The following is a 26,002-nucleotide window of genomic DNA, read 5'->3' on the forward strand; positions in this document are numbered from 1 at the left end:
ACAACTTTAGTATTCTACCCCTGGTCCTCTTTATAAATCACCTAACGTCTCACTGATCACAGTCAGATGCATCAAGACAAAGGGAGCAGGGGCCCAAACAATAGATTTATTTGTAAGAGAAGCTTTTGAGCAATTTTTAATTAGGGTAGTTTGAAACTGAAGTCACTAATTGCAGGCTTGAGTTGAGATGAGGTTTAGTTGTTCAGGTGCATGCTATGAAGATGACAATGGATGATTATGTTCCCTTTTGTTGCCCAGACTTTTTATTGAAATCTCTTCGTTCAGTGATCATTATTACAAAACCTATACAGACTACCCGGGTAAAATGGATGTGGTGACTAAAACGGTTTATACCTTTCCATCATCGTCTATAGAATATCAGACCAATTGCATCTAATGAGGGGAAGGAGAAGCCAGGCATCTCCCTCAAGAGGAACCAATACTAAGATGACTAGAGACAGACTAGACATCCAAGAGTATGTCCTGTGATTGAGGGTAATTTGGCTAACAGTAAGAGTATAGTCTCAGGTCAGTGTATCCAACATCAGGTCATTAAAGGTCAAAGAATAGCAAGACAATGCACTCACACAGTATATGTGCATGTGCAAGGGTGTGTTTCACTCTGCTGCGGGAACCAAAACACCAGAGAAGTTTCGCTTCACACTGCGTTGTTGCGGAAGTCCAATATTGCAGTTTTGAGCGTTGACCATGAATGCAAACTTTAAGGAAAATGTCTTTAAAAAAAAGGCCCATTGTCAGTAGTGCAGTACTGCAACAATGCTTTGAATTATTCCAGGCCAAAATCTCTCGACCAAAGACCAGAAGTCAATGTCCAGAAGAACAGCATGATTTTAGAATTACTTTTATTGGACTTCCACAAGATCCACACCAAGAGATGAAGTATAGCTTCCATACACACATATATACACAGCTCCCCTCACATTTCCTTTACATATTGGGCTTAGAAGAGGGCAAATCTGGCACACTTTGGGTACATAAATAAATGAAAACATAAAATGCTTGTATTGAACTACATACAGTTAATGCCGTTGAATTACTTCACATTCAGAGAAAAAGTCAACCATAGCAGTTCCACAATTCAGAGGCGTCATAAAGGGGACAGAACACTGTTCCAGCCATTCTGTATTTACATTCTATATGTATATTAAATGACAAAAAAAAAAGTTTTAAAAAGGGGCAATCTGCAGTTCCTACATCCATTTTTGGACTTCTAAATTAATTATGTGTACCCATTCATTCTTGAATAATTTAATTTCTAAATGCCTCATGAGCTTAGTTCAACAGTCATACCCCATCAGAACCCCAAATACAAGCTTGTTTTACTCCAATGTTTGTAAACAAAGCAAATGTAAACAAACACTATAGCCTCAAAACATGGTTAAAACTATAATTTTTATATAATGGATGGTCAGTCCTTGCATCCATAGATATGTCTATGAATTGGAGCGGTTACACTTCAGCCCCATCCCTCAGCTTTTTACTGAAACGGGGGTAGGGAGGACACATTGTTAGTTTCAACTGCTGATTGCCGCTTTAATGATACCACCTACCATAAAATATATGGGTTTTTATACCACTAATATTCTGCTCAGTGAAAAGGCTATAGGTCTAGTAGGATAAGATCTGCAACCAGTGGTATAGTGGAGGGTGAACACAGTTTATGCACCTTCAAAAAAAAAAATATGTGGCCGAGCATTTACCCACCTTTTGCGGAAGAATGTATTGAAAGTATAGGGAGCGTTACTTTACTCACCATGATCAGTTTGCCCACCACTACATCACTGTCTGCGACCAATAGCAACCATTTATTTTCCCTCATAACTTTGATAACATATAAAATGCATGAGGCTTCCAAACTTTTAAAGTGGGCGAACTCACAATCTCAGACTGCAAGTCGGGGGAAAATCATTAGGACAACATCTCTCAAATAAATGGCAACAAAAGGGGGGCATTTTGAGTTTAGGGTATCGATAGGCTTTTGTCTCTGTTGACCAAGCTGCCATATGGGAATGCCTGCCAAACAATGTCTTAGAGGTGTCAAAATCAAGAGGGATAAAATAAAATGTAATTGTTGGCTAAAACACAAATTCAGTGTGTCATTTACATTGAGAAAGAGAGCGAGAGAAAAAGAAATATACTAGAAAGGCCTCCACTCCATTGCACATCTTCATATTTATATAATACAGATAACAACAGGGTTTGTGTCAATTCCATTTTAATTCCAGTCAATTCAGGAAGTACACTGAAATTCTAATTCTCGTTAATGCTTTTCATTGATAAAACATTTGGAATTAGAATTTGGTTTACTTTGTGAATTAACTAGAATTTAAATGGAATTAAACCCAACCCTGATGTCTAACTGTCTCTGACACGGCATTGCCCACAGAGTCATCTAGGGTCCAGGGACTTGCCCTCTAGGACCAGCTTGATCTCTTTGGCGTCCAGCGTTTCGTACGTTAGCAGAGCCTCGGCCAGCGTCTTGTGCTTGTCACTGTATGTCTTCAAGAGGTTTTTGGCTCGCTCATATGAGTCCTGAATAGGATAGAGAATGATCATTGAATGTGATAGAAAATCTGAGCAGCCTATAAAATGTCACTTTTCATAAGAAAGAGTGAATATTGAAAACTATTCTTTAGAAAGTGGAATGATTATTGGTTGGTAAATATGATCAATAACTAAAATAGGATTTAAAATGTGGTCTTACATGTGCAGTGGGGTAAGATTGGGAAGCTTACCTTGAGCAGGACCCTCACTTCCTGTTCGATGGCAGCCTGAGTCTCAGGGCTCTGTTTAGTCAGGTCAGCATAGGTCATGACACCAAGCTGAAACAATTAAGTTTAGTCTTAGGTTAGGGGCAAAAAAAAGAACATCCTTGACTTTCTTGCACTTTCCTTTTCTTACTAGCATGGACTTTGCTGATAGTATCTTTATTGGGGGAAAATGTGCTTACTTTGACATGTGGTTGTCTCACCTAGCTGCCTTAAGATGAATGCACTAACTAAGTCGCTCTGGATAAGAGAGTCTGCTAAATGACAAAAAAGTATAATGTAAAAACAACCACTTATGCAACAGCTGTGGACAGTGGAGGGCGGCATGGGTTGCCAGGTCTGTGGCACAGTAAATACATACCTAATTTCATGGTTGGCAGGGCAGGTTAAGTATATGATTGGAACAAAAGAGTTAAACAGTTGGAGGAGAGTGATATCAATGACCGGAGAAGATGTAGGCGATCAACAAAAACCAAGTCTGTCCCTCTTATGAAATGGATCTCCCTTATGTGCTTCAGAATTACATTTCTACCAAGAATTGGGCTGTTTGAGCTACACAACCTCAGTAGACCTACGGACTGTGGATACGAGGTGAGTAGTAGAGTAAATCTCTCAGTGTTGAGTCGGAACAGGGCTGAGGAAAGGATTAGGATGAAAGTCTGGAATGTGTGGGCACATACACACCAGCCACATCGCTGAGAGAACACTCCAATCATGTGCAAAGCCTGAGAAAGGCATTTCTGCACAAAGGCAAATGCTGCATTCTTGGTTTACAGATATGGGCCTTAGGTGAATAGGCCTTTGGTGATGCGAAATTAAATGCATTATCTAATATGCAGACTACTAGAATAAAGGGCAGTTATGAACAATTTGTGTATTCAATAACTGTCTTCAATCCACCATTTTATGTGCATGAGGTATAATCTCTTACCTTGTCACTCATTCCGAACCTGGTCACCATCATCTTGGCTATTTTAGTTGCCCCGTCGAAGTCACTTGATGCTCCTGGAAAACAGTGGCACCACAATACAAGAGTAAGGATGAGATAGCAAATTTAAAAAATGGCTTGAATCAGATAAATATTGATCATGCAAATGGTATTTTCATAGCAGACTCAGCAATACATTTAAGAACTGCTCTATACTGTAGATCAGTTGGTAGAACATAGCGGTTGCAACGGCAGGATAGTGGGTTCAATTCCCGGGACCCCCCTGTACGTAAAATGTATGCACGCATGACTACAAGTCACTTTGGAACAAAGAGTCTGCTAAATGGCATATATTATATATTAAACCCTAACCAAACTAGGCTTTTCCTCACCGGTTGTGATGTAATCGTCGCCGAAGATGAGTTCCTCGGCCACGCGGCCACCCATGCTGACGTCCATCTGGGCCAGGAGCTGAGCACGCGTCTCACTCCATCGGTCATTCTCTGGGAGCATGGACACCTGAACAGACAGATAACGACAAATTAGATTTAGAGACAGACCATCTTAGGTAAACCATTGCTTAATAGTACTTCTCTGTTCCCCTTGAATTGTTTTAAGGCAGGCCCGGAAGCCCCCTGGAGCTGCAAACAGGGCTGCCAACATTCGAATATTTAACAGAAGCCAACTTCTTTGAGGAAGTCCAGGACAACAGCGCTAAGAGGGGAGCTAAGTCAGTGGTTCCCAAACTGTGCCCCCACTTAAAAAATAATGTTTTTTTTTTTTAAATTTAAGGAAATCAGTCCGGCTTTAAACTTAGTCTTGAAAGTTGTAGAATGCACAAGGTGCAATTTCGAAATTGGATAGGGAATCATCAGTTCCTCATGTCCAGATCAACTAGCCCATGTCAGCTAAGTAATAAAAAATTTTTTTTTAAGTTTTTTTAGCCCATAGATAGTTGATTTATTTGTCACTCAAATATCAAATACACAGACATGGCAAAACCTACAGAATTGCAAGAAAATTAGCTTTAAAAGTGCAACATTTTCTTTGCACCCCATGACAAAATGTGTATAACTGCAGGAAATAAAATGTAAACCTGAAAGATTCTCTCCACCAACAAGAGGGGTGTGAAACGTTTGTGCCATGAACAGTGCTTGTGCCCATAGAAATATCCATGGCGTGCGTGCGCGCGGGGTGTTCCTCAATGCCCCAAGTGAAAAAGTTTGGGAACCCCATGGCTAAGTAACAGTAGAGGGACAATGCACCTATTCTGCAAGGTATTTTACTGTATATTGGAGCACATTCTGAGATCCTTGTATTTAAAAATATGGTTTAGCTTTGCAATTGGAAACATGCATGAAATGTATCAAATTAACAATACAAATTGTTCTAATGATCTTACATGTAGTTGTTATTTTGTCAATGGCATTGCTAATCAGAGAAGTTTCATGAAGATATACCACGGCTTCAAACACTTTTGGCTAATCAAAATACAATGCTCAGTACTACTCACATGGCCGAGAGTGGGTCCTCGGGGCATGATGGTGGCCTTGTTGATGGGCATGGCATCTTTGGTGTAATACGCCACAATGGCGTGGCCTGACTCGTGGTAGGCTGTGATTTGCTTGTTCTTCTTATCGATTTCCACACTCTTGCGCTCAGGACCTTCAGTATACAGAGAGAAAAGAATTTAGTCCATCATTAATAGATTAAGAGTCCAATTTTGATTAATTCAAACACTCAACATTATTCACATTACTGCGGTGCAGGTTTACTCCTGCATGTTTAATTGAATTCCAAACAGAAAGATAGGACTGCTCCTAATCCTAACAAAACGCATTACAGTTATCAAACTGTAGGTCCTATAACAGTATGGAACAAACTGAAGCAAAGTCCACCTATTCCTGAGAAAAGATCTGTCCTAGAGAACGAGGGGGATACTGACCAGACGTTCATTGACCTGACATTCTTACTGTCTAGATTAGAATGTCTCTAACATTAAGCGCTCTCACATGGCAGTGTATGTGTGTGTGTTTCTATGTGCATGTGTTACTACCCACCCATGAGGATCTTGTCCTTGGAGAACTCCAGTTCCTTCATGGTGACCAGGTCCAGGCCGTCCACCGCTGCCTTCAGGGCCGCCTGGTTCACCAGGTTCTCCAGCTCCGCCCCAGTGAAGCCCACCGTCCCCCTGGCAATGATCTCTGCGTTCACATCTGAACAAACAATGAGACAAAAAGAGGCTAATATCAGTCAAAAACAGTGGGCTCTTTCATGCAGGAATTCATGGGGGTAGCCGTGACACCAAGTGATCGGAACCGCTCGATGAGGTTGCTAGGTTTAACATGGCTACAATACATTAGTCAGCTGATATACTGTTTAAGTCAGGGGTTTTGAAACCTCTCCTCCGGGACCCCCAGCCACTCCATGTATTTTAACTATTCCACAGCTAGCACACCGGATTCAACTTGTCAACTAATCATCAAGACCTTGACTAGGTGAATCAGGTGAGCTAGTTCAGGGCTACAACAAAACTGTGAAACATCTGGGGGTCCCCGAGGAGAGGTATGGAAAAAACCACTGGTCTAAGCAACCCATTTGAAACATACTAGGATCCACTTTGATCTTCTGCAGGTACCAGTTGAGGATCTCCGTGCGCCCTTTCACGTCAGGCCGAGGGACAGTCACCTGCATGTCAAACCTCCCCGGCCTTACCAGCGCACTAAAAATAAAAAAACACAGGAGAGTAATGGGTTAATGATTCCATTGCTGACATGTTGTATACATTTAGAACAAAGCAACTTCTCCAATCTCAAGTGTGTCAATGACAAATGCATTCTAAAATCAAATGAAAAGCTTCTCTGTATATAGAGCAAGCTTAAGGGCTCTATTCAATCTGTAAAGCTGAAGCGTTACAGATTCCGCTATATAAATGTAAAGGTAATTTTCGATTGAGCCGACATATGCAGCCTTTACCGTGAACGCAGTTACCGCTAAAGCGGGAACATTGCCTTTCAATTTCAATCACACTGTAAAGCTGAACTTCTGCGATGCGGATTGAATAGAGCACTAAGAGCGGATCCATATTTGACCCCTTTCATAATGGATTTGTTCCATTTATACAGCTTTTTGCCAGCCCCATGACGAGCTCTCAAGGAGAGAACTTTGAGGGCGACTTTCCCAGTAAACTCACCAAGGACATCTTTCACATCGAGGAGGATGATGGCCAAAGGCAGCATCTGATCTCTGGGCACATGGGAAGTGTAGTTCCCACTGTACAATTTGCTCCAGTTAAAGCGGCAATCAGCAGTTGCTACATCCATTTTCAGACTCATTAATTATACACTACCAGTCAAAAGTTTGGACACACCTACTCATTCAAGGGTTTTTCTTACTACATATGGAATCATGTAGTAACCAAAAAAAGTGTTAAACAAATCAAAATATATCTTATATTTGAGATTCTTCAAATAGCCACCCTTTGCCTTGATGACAGCTTTGCACACTCTTGGCATTCTCTCAACCAGCTTAATAAGTTAGTCACCTGGAATGCATTTCAATTAACAGGTGTGCCTTGTTAAAAGTTAGCCCCCCTCTTCACTGTTATTCTACAATGTAGAAAATAATAAAATTAAAACCCAGAAGATAGCCCTATTTGGTAAAAGACCAAGTCCATATTATGGCAAGAACTGCTCAAGTAAGCAAAGAGAAATGACAGTCCATCATTACTTTAAGATATGAACGTCAGTCAATAAGGAACATTTCAAAAACGTTGAAAGTTTCTTAAAAAACCATCAAGCGCTATGATGAAACTGGCTCTCATGAGGACCCCCACAGGAATGGAAGACCCAGAGTTATCTCTGCAGCAGAGGAGAAGTTCATTAGAGTTACCAGCCTCAGAAATTGCAGCCCAAATAAATGCGTCACAGAGTTCAAGTCACAGACACATCACAACATCAACTGTTCAGAGGGGACTGTGTGAATCAGGCCTTCGTGGTCGAATTGCTGCAAAGAAACCACTACTAAAGGACACAAATAAGAAGAAGAGACCTGCTTGGCCAAGAAACATGAGCAATGGACATTAGACCGGTGGAAATCTGTCCTTTGGTCTAGAGTCCAAATGTGAGATTTTTGGTTCCAACCGCCATGTCTTTATGAGACGCGGTGTGGGTGAACGGATGATCTCCGCATGTGTAGTTCCCACCGTAAAGCATGGAGGAGGAGGTGTTATGGTATGGGAGTGCTTTGCTGGTGACACGGTCTGTGAATTATTTAGAATGCAAGGCACACTTAACAAGCATGGCTACCACAACATTCTGCAGTGATACACCATCCCATCTGGTTTGGGCTTAGTGGGACTATCATTTGTTTTTCAACAGGACAATGACCCAAATCACACCTCCAGGTTGTGTAAGGGCTATTTTACCAAGAAGGAGAGTGATTGAGTGCTGCATCAGATGACCTGGCCTCCACAATCCACCGACCTCAACCCAATTGAGATGGTTTCGGATGAGTCGGACCGCAGAGTGAAGGAAAAGCAGCCAACAAGTGCTCGGCATATCTGGGAACTCTTTCAAGACTGTTGTAAAAGCATTCCAGGTGAAGCTGGTTGAGAGAATGCCAAGAGTGAGCAAAGCTGTCATCAAGGCAAAGGGTGGCTATTTGAAGAATCTCAAATGTAAATTATATTTTGATTTGTTTGACACTTTTTTGGTTACTACATGATTCCATATGTATTATTTCATAGTTTTGATGTCTTCACTATTATTCTACAATGTAGAAAATAGTAAAAATAAAGAAAAACCCTTGAATGAGTAGATGTGTCCAAACTTTTGACTGGTACTGTACATACCCATTGATTCTTGATGAATATAACTCATGCCTCATGAGTTTAGTTCAACTTTCGTACCCCATCAGAACCCAAAATATAAGCTTGCTGGGGAGAACGCTTTGTTATTGTTTCAACCGCTGATTGCCGCTTTAAAGAGATTCTTCAGGATTTTAGCAATTACATTTACATTTACATTTTAGTCATTTAGCAGACGCTCTTATCCAGAGCGACTTACAGGAGCAATAATAAATGAAGCCCTTTATCTCCAGAGTCTGAAGAACTCGTGGATACCATTTTATGTCTCTGCGTGCACGTCAAAGGAAGTTGCTAACTGGCTTTAGCGCAATGACTGGAAGTCTATGGTAATTGTTTTCATTGCCTCGCAAAACTACCTTTAACTTCCTTCATACTGGATGCAGAGACATAAAAATGGTATCATGAGTTCATCTGAATGGAGAAGTAGATAATGGGCTTTATTGCCAAAATCCCCAAGTATCCCTTTAAGCACCAGCCTTATTCCCATGTGACCCACATTTATTGTGTGATTTTGCGTCTCTGAGCTGCTGAAATCCAGCAGTGTAAAAGCGACCCGTTGAACCTTTAAGAATTGGCAGCCAGCCAGTCAGTTAGATCCTGACAAAGGGACCACGCCGACTGGCTGGTGAAAAGCCCATAGAAAGACCAGTTACTACACACTGTAAACATACTTATCCAAAGCCTCCGCAAAGTTTGTAGCGCCAATAACGATGACCCCTTCATTTGGTTTGAACCTGTTAAAGTATCAACACATTGAATAAGGACAATACAAGCCTTGTGATTAGCAACAGGGAAACTTCAAAGTCCAGCTTAATTTATAACATTCTCCGATGCAACATATATATTCTGAATTCTTCTTACCCATCCATCTCTGCCAGTAGCTGGTTGATGGTCTGTCTGGAGTAGGGGTGCATTGGAGACTCAATCCTCTTTCCCCCCACGCTGTCAAGCTCATCAATAAAGATAACACAAGGTGCGTTGGCTTTTGCCTCTTCTGCGGACCAAACAGAGGGAAAGAGATTTAGGCGGTGTCCTGATAGATTCCTTTCCGCAATTCTTCTCGTTCGTGGACACTGATCAGAAAGGACTTGATAGGTGAAAGTCATGTGGTGGAAGTCATTTCACCAATCAGCTATCATCTTGAGTGACAGGGTGAAGGATGGTCAGTCAGCGTATTGACACAGCCTTAGATCATTTCTGGGACTTACTGAAGAGGTTCCTGATGCGGCTAGCTCCGACACCCACAAACATCTCGTCAAATTCAGATCCCGAGGCATAGAAGAAGGGGACGTCAGCCTCCCCGGCTACAGCACGAGCCAGGAGAGTCTTCCCTGTGCCTGGGGGGCCGATCAGGAGGATGCCTGACAGAACGAGAGAGAACACAAATTAGTGCAACATGGATACATTGAAAGAACGAAGCAATGGGTAAAGGGAAGGACCATACAGATAGATAACCAAATAAGAGGTACGAAAGTAGATTGTGTGAGCTGGCGCTGGAGCCTGTTTCTGTAGCGTGAGGCAGCTTGATGTACAGGTACACCCCCTGGCCAGGACGCTAGTCTATCGCAAAGCCTTTTCCCAAAATATATCTCCTTAATGCTGAGTGCCAAGCAGGTCCCACTTTTACGGTCTTTGTTATGAGCTGCTGTCTTTGGTTCGTTCTTGGCCTCAGCCGGGGTTCGAACTCACAACCTTACAATCTTAGGGTGGACACGAACCACAAGGCCACTGAGTTGGTAGAAGATAACCAAATGTCCACAGTGTATTCTAAACATTAACAGAAAGACAGACCAACATACACTACCTTTAGGCAGCTTTCCTCCCAGCACAGTAAACTTCTGTGGGTTCCTGAGGAACTCGACCACGTCCTGCAGTTCGTTCTTGGCCTCCTCCGCCCCCTTGACGTGCTCAAACGTCACGCTCTTCACCTGGACTGGGTCCACTTGCGAGTCCAGGCCTGACGTGGTGCGGAACCTCACTGTACAGGACAGACCCACAGCAATTCAGTCAGACCACTGACACCACCTGGGAATCTTTATTCATCATGGAAACTATGCTACACTATAATTTGCCACAAACTATTGTTTTTGTTAATACCACTTTCATCTTCCACACAAATGTTTTGAAATAACCATTTACTATTCAATCATTCATTGTTTAATGACCAAAGATCACATTTCTACTAAACACTAAATTATCCAGCTACTTCCGGACAGCTGACTGATAATCGAACATAGATTTTTCAGCATTATCAGGCAAACAGTATCCCTTACAGCCATTGCTCTGTATGATGAAGAAGCACAACACAAAATCACAATAGGGGGATTCATGCAAGCGTAGGAATTGAATTGAAAACAAACCAGCATCAGAAAAGGAGCCTTTACCCGAGAGAAACGGGGTTCTTGACAGGCCGTAGATTCCCACGAGGAGGAGGACCAATAGAATCAGCCTGGTCCTCCTTAGTGAGTCTGTCAATGGAAGATAGAAATATATAAGTTTGATACCTCAAGTGATTTAGTTCAACTCAGCAGTGCCACCTTGTGAACACTTGGTGGAACTGCTAGTGGTGACCATGTGCTTAGTGCTTCACTGTTAGTGCCAGTCACGATTGACGTAAAGCACGAGCAAATCTGCTACAAGCTGAGGTATGGTTAAAAGAAGCAGTCTTCACTTTAAATATTTCTCAATGACTACTAACTCTTCCTTTAAATTTAATTTATATGTATGTCTATATACAGTACCAGTCAAAAGTTTGACACACCTACTCATTCATGTGTTTTTCTTTATTTTTACTAGTGAAGACATCAAAACTATGAAGTAACATGTAGTATGCAAAAAAAGTGTTAAACAAATCAAAATATATTTTATATTTGCGATTCTTCAAATAGCCACCCTTTGCCTTGATGACAGCTTTGCACACTCTTGGCATTCTCTCAACCAGCTTCACCTGGAATGCTTTTCCAACAGTCTTGAAGGAGTTCCCACATATGCCGAGTACTTGTTGGCTGCTTTTCCTTCACTCTGCGGTCCAACTCATCCCAAACCATCTAAATTCTGTTGAGGTCAGGTGATTGTGGAGGCCAGGTCATCTGATGCAGCACTCAATCACTCTCCTTCTTGGTAAAATAGCCCTAACGCAGCCTGGAGGTGTGTTGGGACATTGTCCTGTTGAAAATAAATGCTAGTCCCACTATGCCCAAACCAGATGGGATGGCGTATCGCTGCAGAATGCTGTGGTAGCCATGCTGGTTAAGTGTGCCTTGAATTATAAATAAATCACAGACAGTGTCACCAGCAAAGCACCCCCACACCATAACACCTCCTCCTCCATGCTTTACGGTGGGAAATACACATGCAGAGATAATCCGTTCACACACACCCAAAGGACAAACTTCCACCGGTCTAATGTCCATTGCTCGTGTTTCTTGTCCTAAGCAAGTCTCTTCTTATTGGTGTAATTTAGTAGTGGTTTCTTTGCAGTAATTCGACCATGAAAGCCTGATTCACAGTCTCCTCTGAACAGTTGATGTTGAAATGTGTCCGTTACTTGAACTCTGTGGAGCATTTATTTGGGCTGCAATTTCTAAGGCTGGTAACTCTAATGAACTTAACCCCTGCAGCAGAGGTAACTGAGTCTTCCATTCCTGTGGCGGTTCTCATGAGAGCTAGTTTCATCATAGCACTTGATGGTTTTTGCGACTGCACATGAAGAAACTTTCAAAGTTCTTGAAATGTTCCGTATTGACTGACCATGTCTTAAAGTAATGATGGACTGTTGTTTCTCTTTGCTTTTTTGAGCAGTTCTTGCCATAATATGGACTTGGTCTTTTACCAAATAGGGCTATCTTCTGTATACCACCCCTACCTTGTCACAACACAACTTATTGGCTCAAACGCATTAAGGAAAGAAATTCCACAAATTAACTTTTAAGAAGCCACACCTGTTAATTGAAATGCATTCCAGGTGACAACCTCATGAAGCTGGTTGAGAGAATGCCAAGAGTGAGCAAAGCTGTCATCAAGGCAAAGGATGGCTATTTGAAGAATCTCAAATATTTTGATTTGTTTAACACTTTTTTGGTTACTACATGATTCCATGTGTTATTTCATAGTTTTGATGTCTTCACTATTATTCTACAATGTAGAAAATAGTAAAAATAAATCAAAACCCTTGAATGAGTAGGTGTTCTAAAACTTGACCGGTAGTGTATATACAGCTCTGGAAGAAATTAAGAGACCACTGCAAAATTTTCTTAAATCAGCATCTCTACATGTATGACAGCCATTCCATTCCAGTGTCTGTTGAATTCCAACACAGGCACACCTCATTCTACTGAATTAGGTACTGATTAGGTGATCACCTGAACCAAATCTTATTTAACGAGGAAAAGTATAAAAACCACTGCTGTGGTCATCACTATCCTCTTGCAATAGGACCAGCTGGATGGCAAAAACAGTGCTAATAGTACCTCAAAAGTAATATTAATCAAAAAATAACTATGGACCATGCCAAAAGAGTTGAAAAGGAAAGTGTTGAGTGAGGAAAAGAAGGGTTCAATTCTGGCTTTACTGGCAGAGGGATACAGTGAGCATCAGGTTGCTTCCGTCCTTAAAATTTCAAAGACGGCAGTTCATAAGAACAAGGTCAAGCAGCAGACATTGGGGACAAGAAAGCTACAGACCAGCAGAGGGCGAAAACGACTCTACTGGCCGGGATGACCGCCTACTCAATCGAATGTCACTCAATAACCGTAGGATGACATCAAGTGACCTACAAAAAGAATGGCAAACGGCAGCTGGGGTGAAGTGCACGGCGAGGACGGTTCGAAAACAGGTTCCTAGGGGCAGGGCTGAAGTCGTGCAAAGCTAGAAAAAAGCCCTTCATCAATGAGAAGCAAAGAAGAGCCAGGCTGAGGTTTGCAAAAGACCATAAGGATTGAACCGTAGAGGACTGGAGTAAGGTCATCTTCTCCAATTTTCAGCTTTGCCAAACACCTGGTCGTCTAATGGTTAGACGGAGACCTGGAGAGGACTACAAGCCACAGTGTCTCACACCCACTGTGAAATTTGGTGGAGGATCGGTGATGATCTGGGGGTGCTTCAGCAAGGCTGGAATCGGGCAGATTTGTCTTTGTGAAGGACACATGAATCAAGCCACGTACAAGGTTGTCCTGGAAGAAAACTTGCTTCCTTTTGCTCTGACATTGTTCCCCAACTCTGAGGAATGGTTTTTCCAGCAGGAAAATGCACCATGCCACACAGCCAAGTCAATCAAGGTGTGGATGGAGGACCACCAGATCAAGACCCTGTCATGGCCAGCCCAATCTCCAGACCTGAACCCCATTGAAAACTTCTGGAATGTGATCAAGAGGAAGATGGATGGTCACAAGACATCAAACAAAGCCGAGCTGCTTGAATTTTTGCGCCAGGAGTGGCATAAAGTCACCCAACATCTGGTGACGAGCCCAGGACTGGTGGAGAGCATGCCAAGACGATTGAAAATCAGGGTTATTCCACCAAATATAGATTTCTGAACTCTTCCTAAGTTAAAACATTACTATTGTGTTGTTTAAAAATGAACATGAACTTATTTTCTTTGCATTATTCGAGGTCTGACAACACTGCATCTTTTTTGTTATTTTGACCAGTTGTCATTTTCTGCAAATAAATGCTCTAAATGACAATATTTTTATTTGGAATTTGGGAGAAATGTTGTCAGTAGTTTATAGAATAATAAAAAAAAGTTAATTTTACCCAAACACATACCTATAAATAGTAAAACCAGAGAAACTGATAATTTTGCAGTGGTCTCTTAATTTTTTCCAGAGCTGTATATTTTCAAAAAAAAATATTGGGGATTGGAAATTATGCAGACAATTACATTGATGGAGGCTACAATATATCTGCAATATTAAAGCTGATCTACCCCCCAACTTTTTTTATAATAACTAAAATATATTAATAAACCTTCCTTTAAAAAGGGTAAATCTGCGATCGCTACATCACATTCTTTACTTTAAATAATCATATGTACCCATTAATTCTTGAAGAATACAACTTATAAATGCCCCATGAGCTTAGTTCAACAGTTTTATTCCATTAGAACCTAAAATATAAGCTTGTTTTATTCCATTGTTTGTAAACAATGTAATTGTAAAAAATCCTCTATAACCTCAAAACATGGTTAAAGCTATAATTTTCATGTCATGGATGGTCAGCCCTTGCATCTATAGCGGTCTATGAATTTGAGAGTAGTTACATTACTCCAGCCGCATCCCTCAGCTGTTTACCAAAAACAGTGGCAGGGTGTCTGCTTTGTTATTGTTTAAACTTCGGATTGCCCCTTAAAGAAACTGCCAAATGTACTTCCTGTTAGTCACTCTAGGAAGGGCATAATGCTGAGTGACTAAGAAGTAATGTTTTTATGTGATGTATGAAGAGAGTTGTGCGACGTGCCTTGTGTCCTCTGAGTGAAGGCCTGGGACTTCATGAATCCCTCAGTGAAGCCAGACTTGAAAGCATCTTGTTGGTCACCTGGCAGGTTCTTCAGCTTTACCACTTGGTCTAGACTCTCTGCCTCTGGGGCCTTGTCTGGTCTCATGAGGAGGCCCTGTGACAGTGTGTGTGTGTGTGTGTGTGGTGAGAGAGTGGGAAAGAGAGCATAATGTATGCATGTCAGCAGGTGAGTATGAGAGAGAGAGAGCGAGAGGGGGGACAAAAGAAAGAGGTTGAATATGAAACAATGGGGTTAATGGTCACAAGACATAAAATTGTCCTTTCCACGTGAGGGAGCCCAGCTCAAAAAAAGTGTGAAAAAATCTCCACTACACCATAAAGAACAAGGACAACTGCCACAGAGATAGTGGGTTTTGCCTATGAAACTCCCTCTAAAACGGTGTTACAATTTTATAACATATCCCAGTACAAGTCAATCTTCACGTTGTAGGGAAACAAACATTTCGTGTGTTCGGTAAAGTTGAAAACAGGTTAATTGAGTGCATTCCAAACTCTCTGTCCAAGAGGGCATTTGGAGAATGGATATGTGACTTATGTAAAGTGTAACACTTGCTGACCTTCATGAAGGTTGGGGTGTAGCCCTCTGGTTCTGCCGGCCCCGTGTAACCAGACTCCACACGTCTGCTCTTCCTCAGAGTCTTGAAGCCTCGGTTCTGGACCCTTACTGAGTGAGAGGGAGACCAAATACAACAATATTCATTTCACTATGTTATGTCACAGGGGGAAAATAAGATCACCTTTGAGAGGGGCGCATCGCCCGGTGCCCCAGGTGGGTGGGCGATGCGCCAGGTGGGTGGGCCCACCCGGGTGGGCCCACCCCACCCAAGGCACCCGGCGATGCAAAACGAACTGGAACACAATGAGAGATAGGTCAGGATCTTGGAATGTGGTTTGCCCCAGAACATCACAGTGTAGGGCCCTGTGTTTTGCGCAATCATGTAACATAGTAAGAGTAAGTCCTACCCAAAAATTTGAATTACACCAAAAATGAAAACAATTGTCTGAGGATAGTGCTAGACCATCTGACATTTTTAAAAAGGGGACAGTTTGATGAAAAAGCTTTAAATTAAGAATGTTTTAATCCAGGCAAAGCACAGGGCCCTACTCATTAGTGTTGTCACGATACCAGAATTTTTACTTCGATGCGGATACCAAAACGATACCGCGGGGGGGGGGAATACATATTAGCCAAAGTCACAGATTGGCACTTAATCCAAACAGAAACTCAACTACAATCATTGAATATCTTTTGAGTTCAATATCATTACAATATAATGATTTTACATCTACATTGAGACAGCCATGTATGCATTAATGAATCAATTCTACAATAATACAATCAATTTGACTGTTTTCACCAAACTACATAACGGTAATCATTAGCTTATTTTATAAAAGTGTGCGCTCTCTTTAACCAGTAATGACATCATTCACGAGGCAAGAGCGGGGCAGCCCGTCGGAGCCCTGTTCGCTGAGGCAATAGACAATCTTTGGGAGTGACGTGAGAGAGACGGCAAATGAATTCAGTTTTGGTAGCAATGCAATCAGCTTTGAAATCAGCATATTTTGCGTTATGGTTTGCAGATTATCACTAACAAAGTACCAGGATAGTGAATTGATGTTTGCTTTAGCTGTAAACTAGCAAGGAAAGTTAGCCTCCAAAGCTGGAAGCTACCTGTATCTTCCTGAATTGTAAAGTGTTTTAGCCTGTATGGACATTGTTTTGAGAACAGTAATTAACAGTTTTAACACTCCTACATGCCATCTCTCATTATTTAAGTGTTAACATGATGCAGCCCAGACTCCCAGTGCAGACTAAGTGGAGCAGGCACTAGAGAACGACCTATAATCAGCTAAGCCGATATGTCGGGACCAGGGGCGGTGTGTTCATTAGGGCGATATGGGCGACGCACTGCCAAACGGGAAAAGGAAGGGATTTTTTTTCTAATCAATTATATCACAGCAACAGTAGTTTTCAGTGTTCTAATCTAGACGTCTGATCTGCCACTAAATGTCCAATCAGGCTAAAGTTGTGCTTCAAATGGCCCCGCCCCTTTTGGGGCGATTTCAGTCAGGTTGAAAATCGCCCAGGAGTCTCTCATAGACTATCATGTAAAATATTTTTTTTTTCAAATATCAGAGCTTTCAATACAATCTCTATGGGTTCCAGGAGTGCTTGCACTTACGCGCTTTCGTCATACGTAACATAAGTAACCATGAACATAACTAAGAAAAGAGCGGGTAGCAGCGTCAATCAATTCACGTACAACTGTCAAGATGGCTAGCTTTGCGAGGCAAAGATGAAACTGAGGGCTCCACCAACCCTGGTATTTTTCTTGGACTTGTCAACTTTGTGGCACAATTAGATGAGGTGTTTGATGACCATCTTAAAAATGCTAAAGTTTTCAAGGGCACATCAAAGACCATTCAAAACGAGCTACTGGAGTGTATGCTAGCGGTCATGAGGGAACATATTGTGGAGGAGGTGAAGTCGGCGAACTTCGTAGCTATCCAAGCTGACGAGACCACGGACGTTTCTACACAGACACAGCTGGTGCTTGTGCTGAGGTACATAGATAGCAACCACAAAGTGCAGGAGCGCTTTTTTGAGTTCCTTCCCATCTCGGAATCAACCTCAGTCTCAATCGCCAGTGTGCTTTTGGAGAGACTGAACGGTCTTTTTGCCGACGACAAGAAAGTCAAACTCATTGCGCAAGCTTACGATGGAGCCAGTGTGAGGTGAGAGAAGGCTGGTGTGCAGCAAAAGGTGCGTGAGCATTTCAAGAATGCCCATTACGTGCATTGCTATGCGCATCAGCTGAATTTGATCATGCAGCAAGCTAGAACAGTTTCAGTACAAGTAATGTAGCCTCTCTCTCTCTTTGTCCCTCCCTGTCTGTCTCTTTAACACACACACGCCCAAATCAGTTCACAGTTGATGTTGTTTAAAATAGTTATTTTTCATTTTTTTTAAAGTTAAAAAAAAAAAAAAAAAATCTGTTCATGTTCATTTTTACAAATCTATACAATTGGCCAGAATATGGTTGTTCATATTTACAAATCTATACAATTGGCCAGAATATGGTTGTTCATTTTTACAAAGCCATACAGATAGCTGTGTTTACCTTTTCTATAAATTATTTTCGAATTCTGTTTTCAGGCAAAATGTCTATCACTGTTCATTTTCACAAATCTATACAAGAGGGCAGAATACGGAAGTCTATAAAAATGTATTTTACCAATAACTTGCATCAATGTTTTCAGTAGCCTCTATCAAAAGCTCCTGCTTGCTTGTTGTGAATTATGCTCAGGTGCACATATTTCCAATTCAACCATGAGGCCTTTTTGAAGCAAGTAATGTGTATATCAGTATTGACTTATATGCTGCCCCTGTCTTCATGTTGTTGCTGGACATATCTTTTTTTTAATGTGTGTAGGTCACCTAAATCATCAGAAAAATTGCCCCCCCTGAGAATTTTTTCAGGAGCCGCCACTGGTCGGGACGATATTGGCCTTTTCTAGTCTATCGGCCCTTCTCCATCGGCTTTGCCGAAAGTCCCTCCACATAGGAGAACTGCTGCCACCAGCCGCCACTCACCACCTGAGCCACGAGCACTGCATAATGCGGAGGAATGTCTAGCTGAGAAAATCAGCAGCAAGCTAGCTCATTCTCCAACAGAAAGGTGCAGTATTGAGAAATGGATGAATTGACACTGTGACCAAATTCTTACTCCTGTTGCAAATATTAATTCACTAATAAGGCTTGTGTCAACATGCATGCAATAAGCTAGCTAGCTAAGCAGATAGCTATGTGACCTGTTAGCAAAGATTACGGTAACTAACCCTTTCATCTGTGGTGTTCGCTAGCCAGCTATATTAGCTACTATGCTAGCTAGCTGGCTAGATGAACATGGTGCTAAGACATCAGATGGCAACGAGCTTCTATGGAAATGTTGATCAGTAGGCTAATATATGTCCCAAATGGAAGGCAAACAGATTGTCATCTGTGGCACCATAGACTCCACTGACCAGCCAAAACAAGATTATTAACTTAATGCATGCAGACACTCCTATAGAATATGCATTCACCTTTATTGTGAAAAGGCCTATGCCATCTTAATTTACACAGTTTATCAAGAGATTTACCATTCAAATAAAAGTACCATTGTTATGTATACTGAACAAAAATATAAAACGCAACATGTAAAGTGTTGGTCCCATGTTTCATGAGCTGAAATAAAATATCCCAGAAATGTTCCATACGCACAAAAAGCTTATTTCTCTAAAATACTGTGCGCACATTTCTTTACATCCCTGTTAGTGAGCATTTCTCCTTTGCCAAAATAATCCATCCATCTGACAGGTGTGGCATATCAAGAAGCTGATTAAACAGCATGATCATTACACAGGTGCACCTTGTGCTGGGGACAATAAAAGGCCACTCTAAAATGTGCAGTTTTGTCACACAACACAATGCCACAGATGTCTCAAGTTGAGGGAGAGTGCAATTGGCATGCTGACTTCAGGAATGTCCAAGCGCTATTGCCAGTGAATTTAATGTTCATTTCTCTACCATAAGCTGCCTCCAATGTCATTTTAGAGAATTTGGCAGTACGTTCAACCAGCCTCAGGACCCTGCCCAGTCATGTGAAATCCATAGATTAGGGCCTAATGAATGAATTTATTTCAATTGCCTGATTTCCTTCTATGAACTGTAACTCAGTAAAACCTTTGAAATTTGTGCATGTTGCATTTATATTTGTGTTCAGTATTGTGAGATTGTTTTTACCAAAGTAAAATGTATTGTTTGATTTTAAAATTGAGGCATACAAGGCTGTCTCTGGGAAATTTTGTCATCAACATTTTCAAATGTCATGATATTGAATATCGGCCATCTTGACCCCCCCAATGTTCTAGTATCAAAAAATTACCAAAGTTTCAGTATACCGTGCAACACTACTACTCATAAGATACACTATGACAATGGCCTATATGACAGGACAACTTTTAAGCTTTGCATACCTCCCTGGTTAGAACTACCATTTATGACAGGCAATTCAGCATGGTAAAATAATCAACTATCTTCACATGAGGGTTGCTGGGTACATTCCAAAGATGAGGACCACAGGTATGGTTCCTTACCAGGCCAGTATTGGAGCTCTGAACAGACGACTTGTAGAGGACTCTGGTTTGGTCTGTGGAACATTGGCGAGCCAAAAACACCCAACTTTCTGCTTGAGAAACCTATGGAAATGAATACAAAGGTCAACATAAGACTACCACAAATACACGAGTGCTAACGACTGTGCTTGTTATAATTTTACAGCAAATATATACAGAGTATACCAAACATTAGGAACAGCATCCTAATATTGAGTTGCACCGCACCCTTTGCCCTCAGAACAGCCGTAGAGGCATGGACTCTAAAAGGTGTTGTAAGCGTTCCACAGGGATGCTGGCCCATGTTGACTCCAATGCTTCCCACAGTTGTGTCAAGTTGGCTGAATGTCCTTTGGGTGGTGGACCATTCTTGATACACTGGGAAACTGTTGAGTGTGAAAAACCCAGCAGCTTTGCAGTTCTTCACCAAAACCTGTGTGCCTGGCACCTACTACCATGCCCCGTTCAAAGGCACTTAAATATTTTGTCTTGCCCATTCACCCTCTGAATTGCACACACACACAATCCATGACTCAATTGTCTCAGGGCTTAAAAATCCTTCTTTAAATATGTCTCCTCCCCTTGATCTACAGTGATTGAAGTGGACTTTGCAAGTGACATTAATAAGGGATCATAGCTTTCACCTGGATTCACCTGGTCAGTCTGTCACAGAAAGAGCAAGTGTTCTTAATGTTTTGTATACTCAGTGTACACCCAACAACATAAACCTCACCATGTTTGTTGAGGAAGAAAGATTCTGTGGAGACATGGGACGTCCTCCATCTTGAGGCGGCTGGGCCGTCCTCCGAGCCCAGTGAGGGCAGTAACCTGTTCAGCAGCTCATCCAACTGACCCACCCTCAGGTCTGACAAACCCAGGTCCCTCAGGTTCACAGTGGGCTGTGGGGACAGGAAGTCAGTGTGAAGGACAACTGTAATAATGAGCTAGCGTTAGCTAGCCGGGACCCAGATCTGGCTGATCAAGGCTAAGTTGAACCCTATGAACTGAAATGGGGCTCCTTGACCAATGTCCTAAGAGGCTGAAATAGCACATATGTTGGCACTCATCCAAGTGAAAACACGAGATAGGTCCCCAGCATTGAGTATTATGTTATGTATTAGCCCTTGATCATGACTCAGTTTCATTACATTACACATAAGAGCCATTGGACAAAGGCGTCTTCTGTACAGGGGAGTTTTGTTAAGAGGCCCAATGTTCAATCTCAACATTAACACGGGTCGCTTCCGGTACGGTTTTGTAAGCATATATCAGCGAGAAATAATTTTCAAAAAACAAAAGGTAAATTGATACATACCTTGATAGGGTTAGTGTTCCCACACTTCCATGTTACAGCGCTTGTTTATGGAAAACAGACAGAAGACAAGAGGCGACTACCTGTGCTAATTTGCTATCTAGCATGCTCCAAACACCAGTGTGTGAGTGTAACTCGGGAAGTGTAGCAGAAATTTAGTTTTGTTGGATGGAGGCATCCATAGCTGTATGGATCTGTGCAAAACTACTACAGTAAGTGTATCTTTTTTATTTGAAGGATTCTTTCTCGCTGATGAAAGATAAGGGCCATATGCTTTAAAAGCCATATTGCAAGCGATGATTACTGACGTTTCTAAACGTTAAAACAAAGCATCGGGATTGTAGTTCACGTGAGCCAGTCGTGGGCGAAGCTAATGGCTGAAAACTGTAAGGCAGAATGCCGCCTAGAGTTTGAGAGTTAGTTATGTATATGTTGTTCCATGCTATTAATATACAAGGTTGTGGTCTAGCAGTGACGTGTGAGTGTCGCCACCTATGCAAGCCAGGCTTTGAAATGATGTGCTGCTGCATTTGTAAGGGAAATGTAATTTCCTCAGGCCGAGTTACAACAGATAACTTTCATTATCCTGTACGAGGCCAAACATCTGCAAATATGTTTGACTCCAGTGGCCATGATGATCTCTAGCCATTTGATGAACAATAATAACACATTGGAGCTGTGAGTGACAAATATCTGCAATGTTGTTGTAACTTATCCTCAGTGTTCATGTCACATGATATTGATATGTTTAGTGAATGTCTGACACATTACTTATTTGTAACCACAACATAGACGCGTTCGCTTGGGGAGCTATGCCTCGCCCGTAAGAGCTGGTGGCACTACACACACCAGGGGCATATTCATTATGCCGATTCTGTTGCAAAACGTTTCTTAAACGGTAGCAAAAGGAACAAAACGGAGAGGGACCTACCCGAATTTGTCCCATAGAAACTCTTTTAAGACTAATGATTACACCCCAGGAGTAAAAAAACTACAACATTTGATGTATGTTACACGTCAGTCAGTCCAAAGTTGAACGGGGGCTCCTGAGGATAGTGGATGGGGTCGGACTAGTTGTGTAGTTAAGCACGAAGGTTGACACAGCTTGTGTAAATTGAGAGGCTTCTCTTGTCAGAGGGAGAACTGCAACAGTGTTTCACCAGAAATAGGCAGAGGCTATAACAAGAGGAATCCCATATACCTGGTTACCACCTACGATTGCCATGAAGTAGGCTTATCTTATGGGAGAGACTAAGGGGACTTTTCTAACCAGCATACCATTGATAGCCTGACTAGCCAAAATATATAACTGACCCTTACCTTAAGCCTAACCAAACCCCTAACCTTAACCTAATTTGAAAATAAAATATTGGTTTGGCCGTCAGCCACATCCGCTTAGTTTTTCCCTTATCTTACATCTGTGCGCAGGGGGTCCTGCTCTGGTGTGACATCTTTGTGCAGACCCTGGACAGAAGCTGTGGCCGTGGAGCTGGCTGAATTCTTCAGGGAATGGAGGGCATTGATGAGTTGGCCAATGAGTTGACTTGTTACCTAGGAGACAGAGGCCCGAGAGATGGAGACATTGGAAATGCATGAGACATACATGACTTGTGTTGGCATATTGTTCTGATAAACAACAGTACTGGTGTGGAGAGCTGCCAAGTTGTAGGCTATGCATATATGTACTACTAGTCAGTAGCTTCCCTATAACGTTAACCGACTGACCTGTTTTGACATCTGGGGATATTAATTTATCCTATGTTAAAAGTTTTAAGCAACCATTCTCATACCATTGACAGAGGGGACGGTTATGACATCAGTATTGTCATTCACAGGCAGGTGTAAATCAAGCTTTTACCGCAATAGCTGGATTATGCGATTCACTGATATACTATGGCATAACCAATTAACGTTAGTCAGCTAGTTGGCTAACTAAAAACGTATATTACAAGCTAACGTTAGTTAACAAAATACTGTAGCTTAAAATTAACTGTATTTACAATTGTCAAAATGCACGCTAGCTAGCAAATTTAACGTCGTCGTTAGTAGGCTCACTACGCTAGTTGGTAACTACAGTAGTTAGTTAACTGGCTAGTTAGCTAGCTACGAAGAGACAACTAGCACATGCTGAAGTCCTGAAGTTGGTGGCTAACTAGCTAACCGTCTGGTGCGGTGGACCAGCCGGTGACAGCTAGCTAATGCTAACTTGTACCTCATTTTTAGCATTATAGCCTGGTCCACCAGGCTAGCTAACTAAATAAGCTTGATAAGATAACTAGAAACTTAGACTTAGGGCTAGCTAACTTAAATACATTACTTAAACAGCTAAAGTTAACTGCATGTGTTGTCGCTTATATCTAGCTAATTTAGCTAGCTGCTAGCACTTTCTAGCAGCTAGCTAACGTAACTAGGTTATATCAGTCAGCTAACGTTAACAACAGTAGTAGCTAGCTATGTTAGCTACTCACTGTGAGTGCCAACCGCTTTACCTGTGGCTGGAACGTCGTCGAGAAGGAAAACATTATCACAGCAACTTGAGGGTTGGTATGTGAAGACAGACCCTCAATGTTACTGAATATACCAACTCCTCCTGGGCACTGTCCTTTTGTTTTTCTCTTGTTACTCAACTGGGTACTTTCTGATGAAAATGGCTTCTCAAAGGTCAACAACGTGACGTGACGCATATCTGGAAGAAATTACTACCGGTTGGAACCAATGATGTATATAACCCTTGGACAACAGATGTCACAAGTCGGCCATATTGGCACTCCCCAGTAGGAGCAGTCCGCCATTGGAATGAATGGAATTCTACAGTATTTAAATTAAATGTTTCAAGGACAAAATTACATGTATTTAAGTATTTTTTTGTTGTAGTGGGGACATTAACATTAGTAATAAATAAAAAAGTATAGCTTAAGGAAAATGTTTTTATATATTTTAACATTTTTATGCTTAGCTCGCATAATATAATTTAAAAGTATGTATTAAGATGTCTGTAATAGAATAACGTGGCAGACATTAATACATGCATTTCTATACCTTCCAAAATAATGTTTACAACAGTGGGGGAGTGCCAAGATGGAGGCAGGGTGGCTTCAACACAACGCCCCCTATAAGTAATCTAATGTATATTTAAATCATTGGTTGGAACGTGATTATGTCATGCTTATGCTGCGTTCAAAACAACTGGGAACTTGGAAAAATACGAGGTCAAATCATGACATCAGTGAACTTCACGTGGGAAAGTCGGAATTCTAGAAAGAGGCCCGAGTTCCCGAGTTGGAAATCAGAGTTGAATGACAGTTCAAATCGATTTTTCCCAGTCAGAACTCGTTTTTTTCGGGTTGCCAGTTGTTTTGAACGCACTAAAGTCGGAAGTCAGAGATTTTCTCTTCGCCAGGCGTTGGGAGGGGGGGACACAATGTTAGAGTGTAAAATGGTCAACCCCTCAATAAAAATAAATTTGAAAAAGAAAGTAGAATACACAAGGTGCAATTTCAACAGCAGTTTTTCTCTTGTTATGCCAGTCACTAACCACGTTTCCATCCAATCATTTCATGCTGATGAATTACCTGATGCATGAGAAAAGTCACGACCGGGCTGATGGAAACATGAAATGCCAGTACAATTTTATAAATGCAGACAGACAATTTGTTTGTTCGACATGGTGGGATATTTTGGTGGTCTGAAAATCAATTATGCGAGAAATGGCAGTGGAAAAGCCTTTATGCCCAAATATTGATATAATAACCATCATATCGAAGTCAACTTATGTTGTGTGGTCCTCCCACTACAACTCGGGAAAGCATGCAGTTTATTAGGCTACAGCTAAAATAAGTTATGATGAACAGGGTGGTGAATGTACCAGGTGATGAGCTTGATGCTCCTTTCCAATAAATATTGAGGTTCATATTCTGGTGACATGATGATCATTGCTTGGCTGCTGTTTGACAACTACAAATAATATCGCTCTTATGCATAATAATCTCATAATGTAGATAGCCTACCCACACTGTAGCTGCAAACTGTTGGCCATAGCACATGCACCCCCACCCCCAAACTACTTCCTGTGGCTATTGTGCCAAGACCAGAGTGGGCACATTTGCTATATAACTCAACAGTTTTTGTGACAAAACCATCAGTAGAGTTGAAAATGTGATGGAAACTCATTTAACTTGTATTTTTCATTCGGTACATGGGAATTTAATATAACAAGTTATTTTTATGTGCGTTACGTCATCACGCACAGCCTTTTATCTGCAAAAAGTATGTTCCATGGAAACACATCTCTGGTGGGAAAATGCACATATTGTTTTATGCAGATTTTAGAATATTCGCATAAAAATCTGTCGCAAATTGGATGGAAACTTAGCTACTGACACTCACTCAATTAGCCCATGTCAGCAAAAATGTTTTAGATTGGTAAATTA

General features: G+C 41.5%; 1 protein-coding gene across 2 annotated transcripts; it reads right to left on the reverse strand.

Annotated features, from left to right (window-relative positions):
* Positions 1–846: 846 nt before the first annotated feature.
* Positions 847–24,224, reverse strand: LOC311137875 (ATP-dependent zinc metalloprotease YME1L1-like). 2 transcript variants are annotated; one of them, XM_084172482.1, is made up of 18 exons: positions 24,062–24,224; positions 22,989–23,123; positions 20,994–21,159; positions 20,243–20,344; positions 15,658–15,764; positions 15,041–15,194; positions 10,945–11,052; positions 10,389–10,562; positions 9,793–9,945; positions 9,446–9,578; positions 9,256–9,318; positions 6,327–6,439; positions 5,778–5,933; positions 5,231–5,382; positions 4,110–4,236; positions 3,721–3,794; positions 2,757–2,843; positions 847–2,553 (listed from the first exon to the last, which is right to left on the reverse strand). In XM_084172482.1, exons 1-18 carry the CDS (start codon positions 24,092–24,094, stop codon positions 2,410–2,412), a joined length of 2,181 nt encoding a protein of 726 aa, XP_084028608.1. In that variant the 5' UTR covers positions 24,095–24,224; the 3' UTR covers positions 847–2,409. The 2 variants fall into 2 exon arrangements, with proteins under 2 accessions (XP_084028608.1, XP_084028607.1); XM_084172481.1 differs by having other exon boundaries at positions 10,969–11,052; positions 24,062–24,223.
* Between the last annotated feature and the right edge of the window lie 1,778 nt (positions 24,225–26,002).

The sequence above is a fragment of the Coregonus lavaretus genome (genome assembly GCF_964263955.1).
Source record: "Coregonus lavaretus genome assembly, chromosome: 2".
In the NCBI taxonomy this organism is placed as follows: Eukaryota; Metazoa; Chordata; class Actinopteri; order Salmoniformes; family Salmonidae; genus Coregonus; species Coregonus lavaretus.

What these genes read in the sequence shown, in the direction of transcription:
- LOC311137875 (XM_084172482.1), bottom strand. Translation starts at nt 24,094, where the DNA reads ATGTTTTCCTTCTCGACGACGTTCCAGCCACAG. An exon ending in CCGCATCAGGAACCTCTTCA is followed by an intron (nt 9,579 to 9,792) that starts GTAAGTCCCAGA and finishes TTTGGTCCGCAG; the next exon opens with AAGAGGCAAAAGCCAACGCA. An exon ending in GGTTCGGAATGAGTGACAAG is followed by an intron (nt 2,844 to 3,720) that starts GTAAGAGATTAT and finishes TAATTGTTTCAG; the next exon opens with CTTGGTGTCATGACCTATGC.